The 18281-nt window shown below is 38.0% G+C and overlaps 1 protein-coding gene across 4 annotated transcripts; it reads left to right on the top strand.

The window, feature by feature from the left end:
- The first annotated feature begins 274 nt into the window (after window positions 1–274).
- LOC116262277 (uncharacterized) lies at window positions 275–18154 on the top strand. 4 transcript variants are annotated; one of them, XM_031641494.2, is made up of 13 exons: window positions 275–726; window positions 2625–2830; window positions 3310–3510; window positions 3707–3829; window positions 4024–4061; window positions 4331–4457; window positions 4970–5666; window positions 5748–12500; window positions 12628–12800; window positions 12924–13082; window positions 13997–14107; window positions 14209–14351; window positions 17510–18154. In XM_031641494.2, the coding sequence occupies exons 2-13, from the start codon at window positions 2753–2755 to the stop codon at window positions 17742–17744; spliced, it is 8838 nt and encodes a 2945-aa protein (XP_031497354.1). In that variant the 5' UTR covers window positions 275–726; window positions 2625–2752; the 3' UTR covers window positions 17745–18154. The 4 variants fall into 4 exon arrangements, with proteins under 4 accessions (XP_031497354.1, XP_031497353.1, XP_031497350.1 ...); XM_031641493.2 differs by having other exon boundaries at window positions 5742–12500; XM_031641490.2 differs by adding an exon at window positions 859–949 and having other exon boundaries at window positions 4970–12500.
- The last annotated feature ends 127 nt before the right edge of the window (window positions 18155–18281 follow it).

The raw sequence follows: 18281 nt of genomic DNA, 5'->3' as shown, positions 1-18281 counted from the left end.
TTCTAAATCTTAATCACCTCTCCCGTGCCTACCCGACTACACACCAGGTTCTTTTCGGGGAGCCTTTTTACGGAAATACTACAAAAGTAAAAGGGGTTATATGGAATCGTAATTAGTTAATAATAGTAACTCAATTAATTAGGGGATTTGGCGGGACGTCGCTTTTATTTAATCAGCTGTTTCTCTCTCTCTCACCAGCGGTCCCACCACCCTTTTTCCTCCCTCCACGTTTACTTCAAAATCCCACATAAAAGCCGAGCGTGTAAAAAAAGAAAAAAACTCCTCCAGAAAGCAAAGAGGAGTGGGAGAAGAGAGAGATAGAGTACAGCTCCGATGTGAGCATTTTCTACGCAGAGTCGCAGCTGCGTCCGGGAGCTGCCATTTTCCACGCTGCCCCCTTCGGCGCCATCACATGCCTCCTCGCTTCCTCACTTAATTGCTCTCCTCTCTCTCTCTCTCTCTCTCTCTCTCTCTCTCTCTCCCTTTTGCAGAGCTGTGCAAGTGCAGTCTGTAAGTTTATTGACTTACTGTGTTGGGAACGTGAGGACTGTCCAGCATCTGGAGTTACTTTTGGCTTGTTCTATTGACTCATGATCAACGCGACGATCTGGAGGATGACGAGGAGAATGAAGTGGTCTGTGTTCCTCTGAGGCTGCGATCTGTCTTCTTCTTCGTCCGGCTGAAGATTTTTCTTTTTTGATTTGTCCTTCCTACCTCTGGAGTTAGGTGAGAAAGCGCGAGCTCAATGCCGTTGTTATCTTCCGCATTTTTGATGTTTTTCATCGATCTTTTTTTCCTTTTTGTTTTTGACGACTTAACTTTTTTTTTTTTGTTTTCAATATCTGCTACGGAGCAAAGAAAATTGAATGATTCGGAGATCGCTATTGTTGGAAGCTAGTGGCGCTGAATTTCGAGTGCAGAGATCGTCGATCTCTCTTGGCTTGATTTTGTACGAATTTATGGTTTTCAATGATTTTTTTTTTATCGATGTATTCTTTTGTAAATATAGTTTCCAGGTCGTCCATCTTGTCGGCATCGTAAGTTGGAAAAGATCCTGACGTAGATTGATGCATTCAGAAACAAAGTGTTTTTCTCCTTTTTTCCCCTGCCAAAAAGAAATCCAGTCGTTTTCTTACCTTCTTTCTTGCTATATGTACTTTATTTTTTGTTTTACCTTGACATTTAAGGAATAAGTGAGCGAATACTTCTCCGTTTACTTTACCTGTTTTCATGTATTCCGTCGCTTATCATATGTTTTCATCACAAATTGTCCGCTCTAGGATTTAGGGTTTAAGGTCGTGAATGCTGGACTAGCGATTCTGCAGAATGTTCTTTTGAGGCTGCAGACTCAGGTTGTGATAAACTCCTTCCATAGTTACTGTTGCGATCAAATGATGATCCCCCCTCGTCACGAAATTGGTGGAAAGTTTCATGCTTAGAGCAGATCGAATAGTTGTTTCTCTTGTTTATCCGTTTCATTGTTCTTTTCCGACTTCAAGTAGGCTTTGCGGAAGAATTCACGCTAGACTCTGGGGAATGTAGGTTGATCGTGAGGCTTAATTTTATCTTCCGCTTGGTTTGGTCCTGGAAAATTAATTTGTGCTTATGGTAAGGTGTGAAGTGCTAACTTTACCTCTTTATGGCGCCCGTTTGCAGCATTTACTATGCTGTGCTTCTGGTTCTGCATTGATTTCAACCCAAGTGTTTGATCTATTATCTCCGTGCTTAGAGCGTTTAGCATATTTCTGACTAAGCTACGGGAACTTGAAACATCATAATCAGAATTGCATTATCATGTTCAAACTTCAAATACTAAGGACTATATCAAGTTCATGACACGATGACTGCATTGTTACGGGCAAACATTTTGTTATCCACTTGTGCTTTTGCTCGCAGCATTGTTAATTTATTGCTAGAGAGTTGCTAGAGAGTAGGCTTGTCTGGTCGGTGCATGGTTGAGCTCTTCCAAAATATCTGTTTTTGCTATTTCAGTGAAGTTTGAAGGTCGAGTCCTCCAGCATTTTGTTTTGCTTTTCTCTTGTCGCATACACACTAAAGGACCTAGTACAGGTTTGCATTGTTTTTCTCTGCTCTTGGTCCTTATCTTCGCTGTGATAAAAGTTTGTTGCTAGGATATCGGGCATCTGAAAACGTAACTGTCAGGACTTGAACATTAGTTGCTCATTCGAAACACACCTGACTGACCTGAGTCTGTCCAATTCTTGTGCAATGCTCAAGAATGTAGAACTGTCTTCATGCATGAGTTTAGTTAGGCCTTTTTCCCTTTTCGGTTGGGTTTTTTCTTCAGATAAGGAAACATATTAAACTTTATAACAGTTTAGGAAGTTGAATTTGTAGTAGGAATAAAAAATTATTTCCAGCTTTTAATTTGCTATCGACATTTGAGCGTCTTGTCATGTATATCATGTTTGTTGTTTCCCTGATCTTTATTGCTCCAATTGGCACAAAATGAACAATAAAAAGATCTCTGCAGTTCTTTCTTTAATCATTCCAAATTGTTGCGTGCATTCAAGGACATATTTGATGGTTCAGTCGAATATTGTTAAGCTTCTGGATGGTTTCTTTTAACCAAATATCTCCATTTCTCTTCCTATTATTGTCAGATGACCTACCATTGATGCATGGTGAAGGACAGGCGAATGTGCACGTTATATTGATGTTGTCCTTCTGAACATTTGGATGATTCTTTTTTGGGAGGTGATCATCATTCTCCTGGTTGTACCTGAAAATAATGTCAAAAATCACGAAGTGGAAGTCTGAGAAGATAAAAGTGAAAGTTGTTTTTCGCTTGCAATTTCATGCTACTCATGTAAGTATTTGTTTTGGCACTTCCTATATTGAACCGAAGTTTAATTCTATAGCTCATTGCCATACTAGATTCCTCTGTTGCACTGGTCCTTATACCTTGTTTTTTCTGATTTTGACCTCATCCTTCGTTCATGAACATTTTGCTTCTGACAGAAACGTCATTAGATGTGGTAGGCTGATGTTACTCTCACTGTCTCTATTATGGTTGGTTTCTGTTAGAATCATAGAAACCTCCTTAGATATGACAGGATGATGATGCTCCCAGGGTCTCTATGGTGTTCCTCCTTTTGTGGATTGTGAACAGTGTAGAATGTGGAGGTCCTTTTTCCTATTGTAAGTTTCACAAAAAATTATGATTTATAAAAAATAAAGAAATGGTTAGGAATCTGCTTATTAATCAAGAGGACTCTTTCTCTAACTCAATTTCTTGCAATCATTGAATGATGCAAAATTTATCAGTTTCTCATTCTTTTCTTTCAGGTTCCACAGGCAGGATGGGACAAGTTGTTCGTGTCCTTCATACCTATGGACACTGGAAAAGTGACGGCCAAAACAACTAAAGCAAATGTCCGGAATGGGAATTGCAAATGGTCAGATCCAGTCTATGAAACCACAAGGCTACTCCAAGATCATGGAAACAAGAAATATGATGATAAATTATACAAACTGGTGGTGGCAATGGTAGGACCAGTACCTTTAAATGGCTTTTCATTGGCCAGATATAATCTTCTGTCTGGAATTCTCTTAATTCCAAAAGTCTTGGATGTGAAACTCTTGAAAAGTTCAGCATATTGGTGTCCTCATGTCACAATGCTAGGATGCACTTTCTTCTCTTTTTATAGTGTTTCCAGTTGGTAAAACATTTCTTGCTTATCAGGGCTCTTCCCGGTCCAGTATCCTTGGGGATGCTACCATCAATCTTGCTGATTATGCGGATGCAGGAAAACCTGTTTCTATTTCTTTGCCTCTTCAAGGATGCACGTTTGGAACTGTTTTGCATGTGAGTACAATTTTCTCTGGAATTCTTGGCATTTGCATGTGTTTGTGCATACCTGTCGCCTGATTGTCACATTTTGAGTTGAATGATGCTTTCTGAATTTATTTATTGCTGACACATAAATCTTGTTTGATAGTGTAACTATAAAACATAATGTAACCAAAATCACCTTACTAATCTTTAATGCCTGATGGCAGGTCACAGTCCAGCTGCTTACTTCCAAAACTGGGTTCAGGTGCCATTGCAAAACTTGATCAATTATATTCTTTTGTTGAGTAAACAGGCAACTATACACATTCATATAGGTTCCCAGCCTATGTGGTTGTTCATTGTTTTCGTATCAGAGAACATATATAGTTCTGCATGGGTACATGTGAAGTTGGAATTAGTCTATGTGATGCAAGGGAAAGTGTGGATTTAGTATTTTTCCTTTTCCTAACAAGTTGGTTAATGACTATATCAGCACTTTTTTCTTTCTCCTGAACTCGCCTGAAAATTCTGCAGAGAATTTGAGCAGCAACGGGAGCTTAGAGAAAGAGGAATTCAGATGCTTACTGGTTCAGGCATTCAGCATGAAACAGATAGTAAAGTAGCAGTGTTCTCAGAACCCTCCAATCGTCAGAATGAAAAGGTCTTGCTCTTACTGTGCATTCTAAGAGCATATTTCAGTAGTAATTTGCAGAAATCATGAGATGATATGATTGGTGTATTATGGTAATATTTCATAAAGGTTTCTTTCTGGTTTAATAAATTCCAAATTGAAGCTGAAATCTTTTTAGTCATTTTACTGCTCAAAATTATTTTTCACAAAAACTCCCTTTGTGTATGTGCTCACATAATCACATGCAATCCCCTAAAACATGCTAAACAAACCAACAACGGAATGTAACACTAAAAGTTTCACAGAATTATTTAGTTTAGCTCAAGGGAAGAGACACTAGCATTTTTGCTCCCTTTTCTTCTTCAAAGTGCACGTGAAGAACTCTGTTTACAATTATTATGGCATCTTGCCATATTTCAAATGCATGTCTTGTGCTTCTGCTACAACATGTAATTATCATGCCTCCGAAAATTATTGCAAAGGTCCTCATTTCCTTCATCCTTTTCTCCTTTTTAATACATGAGCCTCTTTGAATCTTTCAGGCAAGTGCAAAAGTCAGAGTCAAATCAGATGGAGGTTTTCCAACACTTGAAGCGGAAGGAGAGATGAATGAAGACATTGCAGATTCAGTAGTCAATGCTGATGGATCATCATGTACTTCAGAAAGCTTGTATACAGAGAAACACGATAATTCTAGCACCCATGAAAATGAGAGTCTCAAGAGCACAGTATCCGGTGATATGGGGCATCTCTCTAATAACCAGATTACTGGCCTTGAAAATGTGGGAGTAAGTGTTCATCAGCTCATGCCACAAGGGAGTGCTGATTGGGTTCATGGTTGGTGTTCAAACATTTCTCTGTATAATGATTCAGCTGCTGTGTATGAAGAGAATAGTAAACTCAGAGCATGCTTGGAGGCTGCTCAGTCCTCCATCTTGGATCTTAAGCTTGAAGTAAGCACTTTAAATGCTCAAACTCATGAAATGGTTTCAGAAACACAAAATCTTGCTGAGCAGCTGGTTGTAGAAATAGCGTCGGGAGAAGAATTGGCAAGAACAATTTCTTCCCTAAAACTTGAGTGTGCCAAATTCAAAGATGACTTTGAAAAAGCCAAATTGCACAATGGAAATAACAAAGCTGTTGGACCATTGGTATATGCAAATGAAAAAATTGGGAGAATCAGTGCACAATATGGACAATATAACTTGTTGGGCGTGCAAAATAAGTATGGCCAACCAGGTAATGTATCATCTATTGTTAAGCTTAAGATGATTTCTCCTTTAGAAAGTTCTGACTTCTTTACAAATGATTCAGAGGCAGATTGGCTGCAGAATCTGTTTCTTTTGGAAGATAAAATCAAAATTATCAAAGACAAGGCATGTCTCCAAAACTTGGAAAGTGACCTTGGGCTTGTTGCTGACTTGGAGTCTCTGGAGCATCTCATTCTCGGTCTTAGACACAGTGGTCAAAATTTGGTTCATTCTCTGAATGCTGGACTGATGACTAAATCAGATCTTCATGACCCTGTAAAAGGGCCAGAGAGTACTTCACTTTTGGAGAAAACTTCTGGGGTGGCTCAGTTTCAGAAATCTGAAGGAATACCAGATAACATTTTTCATCACACGGGTGTCCTTTCAATGGCAAATGTAAAACAATGTCACAGACAAGGTTTCTTTCACTGTTCTAATGTATCGAACAGCATGCCGGTGGAACTTGGTCATGACATCTTTATTGAAATGAAAGAAAAGATAAACGGGCTCTCTAAAGAGTTGGATGAGTCTCAAGCTGAGAATAGCAATCTCACAAAGAAAATGGATCAGATGGAGTGTTACTATGAAACACTTATTCATCAACTTGAAGAAAGCCAGCAGCGAATGCTTGCAGAACTACAGGCGGTCAAGGATGCTCATTCTTCTTGCATCTACACAATTGCTACTTTAGAAAGTGAAGCCCGGAAACTGCAAAAAGAGAATGATGAGCGGTTCAGTAAGTTTCTAGCAGAAAAACATGCACTAAGTTCAGTTAACTTGGAACTCGAGAATAGGGCTCTTATATCTGAAATGGCACTTGCAAGGCTCAGGCAGAATTATTCTCTTTCAGTAGATCAGCTACTAAAGGACCTTGAGACACTTTCATTCCAGGTTTTGTCAATGTATGAGACGAATGAAGACCTTTCTAGACAACCATTTACTGATGCAGCTCAACCATCCTTGGAAAGAAGCAATGATGAGCAGTCAGAAGAAACGTGTTCCCCTCTGGTTAAGTTTGACTCCATCAACACTTTATTGAAGGCACAACATATAACCAAAAGGTATGGAACTCAGGCTGATGCTTTTCTCATAGATAAGAGCCAAAAAAGTTCATTGCAAGCAAAAACTGTAAGTCTGGAATCTGAGGGTCACGTGGCAGTGAAAGAATGTCATGGTGCAGAAAGTAAAGATGCTTATTTCAACTCATCTGGAGTCCAATACTTGGAAGGAACTTATAAAGATAAGCATTACAAATTGTCAAAGTCGGAAGAAGATAGAGAGGTGGATAATGCTCACTTGGTTGCATTGAATAGAAGGAATGGTGACTTGATGCCCCGTCTAGAGCAGCTTAGTTCAGAGCAAACTCTACTTGCAGATGAAGCCATCTTAGTAGGAAAGCATCTTAAAGGTTTATCTGCAAATAATTTGTTCGGCTGTCAGAAAGATGAAGTATGTGTACCTGGTGACTTTTCTAGGTCTGGTTCAGATTCTCTATTAGCTGACAAAGTTGAAATACTGGAGTATCAGTCAGAAAATAAAGAGCTTAAGAGAAGGATGTCTGAGCTAGACTTCCTTTTAGAAGAGACAAAACATTCACTTTTCTTGCAGGGAAATCTCCAGCAGAAGTCCGAAAACAAACTGAAAGAGATGGAAATGCTGAACTTGTACTTGGAAATATTTTCTCTTGTATTACTGGAAACTGCACGTGGAGCACAATCCGAGATCATGGTGATGCAGGCAAAGCATGATGAACTTATTAGGCAGCTTCAACAATCTACAAGCCTAAAGGAGCTTTTGATTATTAAGTTGCAGGCTGCATCTGACCATGTCAAAGTACTCCAGGAAAATGAGGCAAAGTGTGATGTTAGATGCGACGAATTGATCCTAAAATATAACTTTGTTGAGAACAATTTACAGGATCTTTTAAAAGAAAAGAATGTTCTCATTCAAAAGCTCAAGGACTCCGAGATGAGGATCATAGATTTGGTCGACTTCAAACACAATTATGATGCCTGCACTGTAGAGAACGAAGAAATGAAACATTTGTTAGAAAAGGAAAAGTGGGAAAAGGTCAATCTTCAAAATGAGATTCTCTCATTGAAAAGTTACTTGAAAACTTTAAGACTAGATCTAGATAAGGAGTTGTCCATACGAGCTGACAGGGAGAAAACAGTTGCTTCCTTGCAATATAGGTTGGAAAGTTTAAGGAGAAAAATGTCTTCATTCAATGAAAGCATAGTAGGTGGAGTGACTGGCACCAACACATCAAAGGAGTTCAATGGCAAGGACATTGAGGAAGCCTTCTCCCACTTGGAACAACTTCAGCAGGAAGCTTGTGGAAAGTTTCTTCAACTTTCTGAAGAAAAGAAGGATACTGAGAATAAACTTGGACATTTAGAATCTCAGATTACAATGATAAAAGAGAAGGCTGAAGCAGATGCTAAAATACTGGTGAAAAAGTTGGAAGCATCCAGTGCAAATTCAGAAAAAGTCCATGGAGAACTAGCTGAAATGACCAAGAAGTATATGCTTGCAACTGAAGCAGGAAAAACCCTTTTGCAGGAGAAAACAAAACTCTTGGAGGAGCTTTCAGGCGTAAAGATGGAGATGCAATCTGTTTTCAAGGAAAAGAACATCCTTGCGCAGAAAGTATCGAGTTCTGAAAGTGCTGCTGAGGAGCTTAATCAGACTAAGGTGATTCTTAATGATTGTATTTCAGAAAACAAGGGTTTAAAATTTTCTCTCCAGTCTGCAAATGAAGAGTCAATCAAGCAGGTGACGGAACTGGCTTGCTTGAAAGAAACTTTGAGATGTTTGCAGGATGAGCTGCAGAGTGTAGGAGGCTCCAAAGAAAAACTTGAAACTGAACTTGCAAATCTTGCTTCCCAGTTGAATGAGAAACAACATATGGATCTGAAGAGGCAGGCTGAGCTGGAGTTTCTTTTGGAAGAAACAAAGGTTTCACTGACCCTGAAGGAAGAGCTGCTACAAAAGATGGGCCATGAAATGGCTGAGAAGGAAAGACTAAATGTGTACTCGGAGATTTTTTCCTTGGTGTTACATGAAACACTCACAGGGACACATGCTGGTAGTATGAGCTTGAAAGAAAAAAATGAAGAACTTACAAGGCAGCTTGGGCACGCCATTGAATCAAAAGACCTACTGATGCTTAAGTTACAAACTGCATTGGCTACTATTGAAGCACTGCAGGAAAATGTGGCAAAAAGCATGGCTAAATATGATGACTTGATTTTACAAAATACTGCTCTTGAAGAGAAAATGCATTGTGTTGTAGAGGAAAATAGTCATTTTGCTGAAAGGTTCAAGGAATGTGAGGTCATGGCTGTAGAAGCCCTTAGCTACAGACAGAAATACGATATTTGTAATGCAGAAAAGGAAAAAATGCAGAACTTATTCGAAAAAGAAAATCTGCAAAGAGTTACCCTTCAAAATGAGGCCATCTTATTGAAGGAGAGCTTGAAAACTTTGAAACTTAATTTGGACAAAGAGTCCTCTAAAAGATATGACCAGGAGAAACTATTGGCTTTTCTAGAAGGTAGGCTGCAGGAACTGAGGAGGAAAATGATTTTCTTTGGAGAGGGTACTATTGAAACAGCTGGTACTGACTTGTCAACGGAGTTGCACGGTGAGGATATGAGAACAATTGTTTCTTATATTGAAGAGCTTCTTCATAAAGCTCTTGAAAAGTTTCTCCAGTTCCATAGGGAGAAGGAGGAATCTGAGGAACGGTGGAATATTGCTCAAACGTCATTAAAGCATGCAGAATCCCAGCATTTGCTTGTGAAAGAGAAATCTGAAATGGATGTAAAGATCCTAACTGCAAAGTTAGATGAATCTAATTCCAAACTAGAGCAGCTCCATTCAGAATTAGTTGATATAACTAGCAAATATAAAATTGCATCAGAAATGGAAGAAAAACATGTTGAAGAGAAAAGGGAACTTTCTGCAGAAATTTCAAACCTGAAAGTTGAACTGCAATCTGTTACAGAGGACAATAAGAACCTTTTACTGAAACTGTTTAGTTTAGAGAATTCTATTGAAGAGCTTGAGAACTACAGAAAGATGCTTGACAATTACACCTCAGAAAATAGAAGTTTGAGCAGTTCTCTCCAGATTGCTAGGGATGAGTCAATTCAGCATATGAGAAAGCTGGATTGCTTGAAAGCTAGGATACAGGAACTAGGGAGGAAGATGTTTTCCTTTGGTGACAGTAATCCTGTTGAGACAGCTACTGGCTTACCAAAGGAGTTCGATTGCCAAGATATAGAAACAGCAATTTGCCATGTTGAAGAACTTCATCACAAAGCTCTTGAAAAGTTTCTCCAGTGCTATCAAGAGAAAAAAGAAAGTGAAGAACAGCGGGATTTTGCTCAAAAGTCCTTAAAGAACGCAGAATCTCAGCTACTTCTTGTGAAAGAGAAATCTGAGATTGATATGCAAATTTTATTCAGCAAGCTAGAAGAGTCTAATGCAAAACTGGAGCAACTCCATGCAGAATTAACTGATATGTCGGCCAAATACAAGGTTGCATCAGAAATGGATGTAAAACATGTAAAAGAGAATATGATCCTAGCTGCACAACTTTCAGACCTGAAAGTTGTGCTGCAATCCGTTACAGAGGAGAAAGAAAACCTTCTCCAGAAGGTCTTCACTTTGGAAAATTCTTTTAAGGAGGAGATTGAGAACACTAAGCAGATTCTTAATGATTATATTTTGGAGAAAGAAAGGTTGAGCATTTCACTCCAAACTGCGAGGGATGAGTCTGTCCAACAGATAAAAGAGATGAATTGCTTGAACGGAAGATTGCAGGAATTAAGGAGAAAGTTGTTTTTCTTTGGTGAGAGTAGTGTTGTTGAAACTAATGCTATTGACTTGCCAAGAGAGTTGGATTGTCAAGATGCAGAAGCAGTCATTTCTGATGTTGAGAAACTTCAACATAAAGCTCTTGAGAAGTTTCTCCAGTGCTATCAAAAGAAGAAGGAAAGTGAAGAAGAACGGGATTTAGCCCAAAGGTCATTAAAGCATGTGGAATCTCAGCTTCTGCTTCTGAAAGAGAAGTCTGAGATGGATATGAAAGTTCTGGTGGTCAATAGAGATGAATCTAATGCACGCCTAGAGCAACTCCATGCAGAATTAACTGATATGACCAGCAAATATATGGTTGCATCAGAAATAGAAGAAAAACTTACAGAAGAGAACAGGAAGCTTTCTGTTGAACTTTCAGACATGAAGGTCATGCTGCAGTCTATTACAGTGGAAAACAAGAATCTTTTACAGAAGATATTTAGTTTAGAAAATTCTTCTTATGTGGAGATTGAAAACCACAAGAAGATACTCAATGACTATATATCAGATAACAAAAATTTGAGCATTTCTCTCCAGATTGCCAGAGATGAGGCCGTCCAACAGATGAGAGATCTCAATTCCTTGAAAGAACATTGTAAATGCTTGGAGGACGAGTTGCATTGTGTTAGAGAGTCTAAGGATCAACTTGAGGCTGCATTTGCACATCTAACGCTTGAATTGAATGAAAAGCATGAGCAAATGGTATCTTTTTCAGAACAAAAGGCTGAACTAATGCAACTCAGGAAACAGGTGTCAGATTTGTTAGTGGAAAATTCAAATATGAGGGATCTTTTGTTACATTCTGAAGAATGCCAAGGGAAGTTGAGGGAAGATATAAAATATGCGGAATCAAAACTCTGTGATCTGGAAAATAACATGGTCATAGCACAAGAATCATTGCTGAAAGCTGATATAGAAGTTATTTTCCTAAAAAGTCAGTTACATTCAAAAATAGCAGAACTTTGCAATCAGATTGCGGCTCTGGAAAATCATCAAATGAAGCTTCACTTGAAACTTCAAGCAACTGGTATGGCTCTGGATGATCAAATGGCAAATGAAGCCCAAAGTTTAGCACAAAATGCACATCTAACATTGGATCTCTTATCATCAAGGTCAGAGCTCAACATGTCTGCTGGGGAAGGCTTCAGAGATGTTAGCAATGATCAGCCAAATGTGGAAAGATTTAAGAACGACAGTGAGATTGAGCATCTGAATGGAATAGTTATGTGCCTTGAAGAAGAGGCCGAGGTTCTTAGATCATCTAGAGATGAGTTGGATATTACTAACTTAATTTTCGTGACCAAGTTGGATGAACTGAATAATCATATAGCATGCCTTAATGAATATGGTGACGAGCTCAACAAATTGCGAATCCAACATTCTGAACTTTCCCAGAGGCTGTCAGAGCAAGTCCTGAAGACAGAAGAGTTCAGGAACTTATCTATCTGTCTGCAGGAACTTAAACCGAGAACAGAGTCAAGTCAGGTCAATGAGAGAAAGACAGCAGATGGGCCTTCTGTTGCTTCACAGGAGTCTTTGAGGATTGCATTTATCAGGGAACAGTGTGAGACAAAGCTGCAAGATCTAAGATCTCAGCTGCATTTATCAAGAAAACATGGGGAAGAGTTACTGCTTAAATTGCAAATTGCACTTGATGAGCTTGAAGCTCGAAAGAAAAGTGAGGCAATCTGTATGCGGAAAAATGAAGACCTCTCCGCAAGAGTTCTTGAATTGGAGGCTGAACTTCAAAGTCTACTAGATAACATGCGAGAAAAAGTCAAGGATAACAATCAGTTGAACACTGAATTGGAAGTGTCAAGATTAAGCCTTATCTGTTGCAAGGAAGAGAAGGAAAATCTTGAAATATCTCTGCAAGAATATCAGAATCAGAGAATGAAGCTATTACTAGAGCTTAGCTCTGCAAAGGAAAAGTTGAAAGCTTGTGCTGCATGCAAATGTGAGTAGAAAACTACTTTTGATGCCAAGTAGATAAGTTTTTTCTTTTTGGAGTGAAAAAGTTATGAAAGCTGAGTTATAAGTGTTCCATATCCTGACTTTATAATCAACCTTTGTCTTGCCTGCAGCTCAACAAGGGTTAAGTGCGGGAGAGGGTCTTCATGGGAAGCAAATATATAGTTCTTACAATGGCACAAGCTCAACCAATCCACTGAATTCTTCGAACAAAGATCCCTTGCATGGGGAAGATTTTGTGGCAGCACAAGCTTTGTTGAATGAGGAAACCAATCCTTTTCCACTGGTATTCAATTTTTACTTTCCTGATACCTTCTAATCCAATCCATATGTACCAATTGAGCATGACCTTCAATGTATGGTTCTGTTGATTCACACAAGTTTTATTTTCAATATTGTACTTGAACAGGGTAATGCTGAACTGAAGGGTACTTCACCTGAAAATTCGAGGTTGTTGCTGGTAAACAAAGGCAGACAAGCGGATGAAGACAGGGAAGAGCTGGAACCTGCCAATAGGCACATCCAAGAGAAAAATTTATTTTCTAGCATGGAGCGCTTGCAGAAAGAGGTAATCTACTTGTGTTGATGACTTCCAATTCGTTTTACTTCTATCCCATGCCATTGTTCATAGTTTTACCTGTGATTTTACATAATAGTGCCAATTGTTTTTTGTGTATTCAAAACTACACAGTAAGAAAATTAATTACTTGTTGCTTATCACTGCTGGGTTTCTGGATTCCATGTTTTTCTTTCTTTTGCTTCTTTCTGTGATTTCAAGATTTTCGCAAAGCTTCATATTCTTTATGTTTTATTTTGTGAAAGTTGGCAAGATACTAGTGTGACAACCTTTACCATATTGAAGGCAGATAATAATGGCAAGTGCATAAAATATTGTTGCATCTATCTGATGCAGAGCTATTATTGTTTTCGTGTTCATATAATTCTTTTATTTAGAGTTTGGATCTTGTAATTGGATCCAAGATCCAAGACCCATTTTATTAGGTTGCATCCCTATTTAAAGGGCACGTTCTCTCTTTTGGGAATTAGCATGTCATTAAGAAAATCCTAATTATCATTGATTCTTTCTGTTCTTCAGTAGTTTCTTCAATTAAGTTTACTTGTCAGTACTGTGTGGTGTGTTCTTCCGCAGGGATTAGAGCTAACCCTCTAATTGCTGCGTCACTGTCTTATCCTACATAATGCTATTTATATCAAATTGTTCCATTACTCTTTTCCTCAGGAGCTTGCCTAATATATTTTCCACTTGTTCTTCCCACAGGAGCTTGTCTAATGTATTTTCTAATTGAATTTCCCAAAAGATGCTTGTTTATCTGCTTTACCTTAAATATTGTATGTTCTAATTTACAATACGGTTAGAATAGTTGCTGGTGTCGTATGATAATTATGCATAAATTTATCTTTTCATTTTCTAGTTTGCATGACGTCTTAATATTGTCATACACTGCTTGTTGTTCTCTGTAGCTAGAAAAGATGAAAAACGAGAATTTGGCTCCGTTGCTTGACCAAAATGGACATCAAACTGACATGGTTTATGAAGAACGGTTTCAAAGAGAAGTATCACAACTGAACGTGGTCAGTGATTGTCTAATACTCTGTCAAAGCAGCTCCTAGTTGATATTTTCATCCATGTTCTGATTCTGAAGTTCTTATCTTTGCCCCATGGATTTGAGCAGGCAAATGAACAATTGGGTAGAATATTTCCTCGGTTCAATGAATTTCTGGAAAGTGGAAATGCATTAGAAAGAGTCCTTGCCTTGGAAATTGAATTAGCAGAAGCCCTGAAGTCAAAGAAGAAAGATGAGAGACATTTCCAAAGGTATCTAAGAACTGAAAATGTTTGGTGCATTTCACATCTTATGTCCATTCAGCAACAATCTGCTCCTTTCCTTTATCTTTTTCAGTTTCATATTCTCCAAAATTTACATATTTGCTTTCTGCTTATTTGTTGGCATTTTGGCCTTATTAAGCTTCCAGGTACTGTTTATTTGAGAGTAAACTTTTAATCTTTCAGAGAGGAAAAAAAAAAAAACTAGATCCTTCACTAGGTATTCTCCATGTTTCTAAATGCTTTGTTCCGTTCATCCTTCTTGCAATATCTAGATCATGTGGTCCCTGTATCCATCTCTCATTTTGTTCTCGAAGAAATATGTTTAATGAAGATGGAATTTAAACAGGAGAAGACTTGGGACCACTCTTCAGGTTACTCTTTTAGGGTGGGGCTCTTGATCCTTGGTGGTGTTTGAGCTGGCTCGGGTTGTATTACACTGGCCTCTTGCCAAAGCTTGAACAAACTTGAATATTTAGTCGTCGAGTTGATGCAGAATGCGAGCCAGATCAGACAATCTTGGCTCAGCCAAGCAGCTTCTCTGTCAAAATGAAAATCAGCACTAATGGGATTGGACCTGCAACCTTTTCTGGATAAGCACCATAACCACTAACGTGAGCCCATTGTGCACCTGAAGTTCAGGGCATCTTATATATTTTCTTCAGTTTTGGCTTAAACGAGTTCTTCTAAGCTTAATCAAACTTATTTTCTGGATGAATCTCGAACCATCTGCAAGGCTGAGCAGGCCAGTCACAAAGCTTGGACCATTTTTCTATTAGGCAAGCTAGGGATGGATTTAAGTCATTTAACCAAAGCCAAGATCGAGAACTCAAGGCCAGGCTGAGCTTAGTTCACTCCTATCTTGACATATGAGTTTTTCCATGGTTTGTCATTATCGAAAACTTGTTATTTTTTCAAACAACCTCTAGAAAGCAGATATTCTGCAGACAGGATTTAGCAAACCTGTATACAAATGCAGTCAACATTTTCCCATAAATTTATAAGGCCTGACAACTTTGACAACAGCTTTTGCTGTTATGCTTGACGAGAGGGTTGTGCCCCCTTTAATTCTGCGCTATATCTACTGGCCGAAAGTTGTCTATGCAAAGACTGTCACAGGTGAAGTTTGCTTGGTGTTTTCATGGTCAAACAGTACTTGTCGGGCACCTATTTGATTTCATCATCTTCTGACCAGTGTCATAGATAACACATTTCAAAAAAATGCGAAAAAAAATGTTAAAAACTAGTCAGCTAAAAAAAGGAAAAAGAATACTTTTTTTTTTTGAAAAGAAAAGCGAAATAAAAAAACAATAAAAACACATTTTTTGATTTTTTGCGTTGTTTTGGTTTTGTTTTTTTTGTTTTTTACATTTTTTAGTTACCAAATTTTTATTTTCACATTTTTACATGCAACTTCTAGGATCTTTTCTTTTTTAACCTTTTAAAAATTTGCCGATATTTTCCCAAAAATTCTTGCATATTATACCCGAGAAAAAGCTTGCCGTTTAATACCCGAAAATAGTATTTGTGACAATGGCTTCTGACCACAATCAGTTGGGACTGAGTGGTTGGCAGTAATTGATTCTGTTCTTCTAGTGCATTCTGTTTGTAGATTATAATTGCCTACTGAACTTAGAGTGATTATCTTGCAGTCAGTAAATTTTGATTCTTTTTGACAACAAAAAAGAAAAAGGATAAAAAAACTTGTTTTTTACTAGGTTAGGTTCTTTCACATATAAATTGCCCTTAAGATTTGCCTTTTCCTTTGAGATCTGAATAGGCTGTCCACTTGTTTCCAACATGAATATGATACAGAATTGCCCACAAGGTCAGTGAAGACTTTAGATGACCGCTATTAATGTTTGAAGCAGAGAACTAAATGAGTGATATGTTTGGTGAAGCATTCTATTTATGTGTCTGAACAATAGCGTGGAAGACTTGGAGAATGTTTGCTTTTGTCCTGAATGTACACAGGATAACACAATTATGTGTACATTAATTTTCTGTCTTTTGTGCAAATATATGAGAGTTCTTTCTGTATTTGCATGACACATCCAGATATTGATTTTCAATGGGAGTACCATGCAAATACGAATCAGATATTATTTTACATGAGAAACCATGTGAATTAAGAATCCTGTTATATAGTCAATGCGCAACCTTTGTATTTACATTTAAGACGAAGTACACAGTTTCTAAATGTAGTTTCTAGACTAGGATTACTAGCCACATGTCATAGCATGCTTTTGATTTACAGTCAACAATCAGTCAATAATTCTTAACCCAAAGCTTTATGCTTTCGATATTTCAACATTCTAAACCTGAAAGGCAGAGAACTCGATAGGTGTTTGTGGTAAATTATATTATAATAATAAGGGACAAAGTTCTGTTAGGTGATCTAAAGTTCTTACTTGCCCATCATGAACTAGTTTTTGTATTACGTGAATATGATCACATTTTGCCATACAGATAGGCTGATGTAAAAGGATAACAAAAGCATGGGCTTTCACAGAGCTGCTAAAGAGGTGACTGTGTGTCTAGCAATGCAGAAAGACAAAGGAGTGGGGAGATGTTCTTCCTTCTTGTCGTCATATATTCACAACTCAAGGTCTGGAAGGTTGCCAGTCAGAAATATATACTTTTAGTCTTCTACATACATAGCAAAAACTTCAAAATCATGCTGTACCTTCAGAACAGAATGTTTCTTGTTCTCTAACCTAGATCGACCATCCAGGTGCTTCATGTCAGATAAGCAAAAAAATGCGGCAACAAAAATTTTTGCACTAGCCAGTAAGATATTGTACCAAATGATGCTTTATTGTGGTTCTACCCATTAAATAACAAAATCAACCCTTTTCCACAAACCAATATGATTAAATGAACAAACAGAATTTTTGTCTTAATGATTTGGAAATGACTAGTTCTTTAACAAATTTTTAGCTTAGACTGTGCTGAATGTGGACATTAATCTGCATGTTCTTCCCCGGATTGAACCTCCATATTTAATTTATTAATTACTATGTTCTGTCAGATAAATTCAGATTTGTGTTACAGAAAGAAAAGTTCTCTGCTCTCCAAAGAACCTGTGCATACTCCATCATGGTTTGTTTTCCTTATATACTTAACATGACATTCCATTTTGAGTGTAGTTCTTTCTTGAAACAACATCATGATGAAGAAGCAATCTGCAAAAGCTTTCGAGACATCAATGAACTAATCAAGGACATGCTGGAGCTGAAGAAGAAAAACGCTACAGTTGAGACAGAGTTGAAGGAGATGCACAACCGCTATTCACAGCTCAGCGTGCAGTTTGCTGAGGTAGAAGGTGAAAGACAGAAACTAGTAATGACCCTAAAAAACATAAGGACAACCAGGAAGGCCTAGTTTTTTAGCCATGGCAAGAAAAGCATGTGATCCTAAGAACAGTCGCATTTTACATATTGGTGACAATGGAGGTCATGCCAAAGCAAAACGCCACAAGGTGACAGACTGTTTCAGTTGCTCCTGTGATATTCTTCCCCACTAAGACGTTAGAAGGAACTAGCTTCTGTAAATAGCTGCTCATGATGCTAGGAGTACAGCACGAGATACAACATTCTGCATGTAAATATTTCAATATTATGGTGGCTGATTGCCCTTATCAACCCTCTTTCTGTTGCGGTATAGTCATTTTTCAGTGTCTTAAGTATCCTTGTTCAAGAATGCATATAATGTCACCACGGAATTCTTCCACATGTATAGTGAATGAAAATTTTTTATTGATAATGTTGTAACTTATCTTGAGTTGCTTTTTATGTGCAATCTCTTTCCTTGTCCTCATAAATCTTACCGAATGCTAGAAAACTTGCATCGCGTTATTTACATGACAAAGAGATTGTAAGTTCTTAAATTTCATGTTATTCCATAAACCCATTTTAAGTG

The sequence above is a fragment of the Nymphaea colorata genome, chromosome 10, assembly GCF_008831285.2.
Source record: "Nymphaea colorata isolate Beijing-Zhang1983 chromosome 10, ASM883128v2, whole genome shotgun sequence".
NCBI classification, from domain to species: Eukaryota; Viridiplantae; Streptophyta; class Magnoliopsida; order Nymphaeales; family Nymphaeaceae; genus Nymphaea; species Nymphaea colorata.
This window is presented reverse-complemented; position numbering and strand designations above follow the sequence as displayed.

Bases quoted from the DNA above. Each gene is read 5' to 3' on its own strand.
- LOC116262277 (XM_031641489.2), top strand. From the start codon at position 2,753: ATGTCAAAAATCACGAAGTGGAAGTCTGAGAAGATAAAAGTGAAAGTT. The intron at 3,830-4,023 runs GTGAGTACAATT...GCCTGATGGCAG, and splicing joins CGTTTGGAACTGTTTTGCAT to GTCACAGTCCAGCTGCTTAC. The intron at 14,108-14,208 runs GTCAGTGATTGT...GGATTTGAGCAG, and splicing joins AAGTATCACAACTGAACGTG to GCAAATGAACAATTGGGTAG.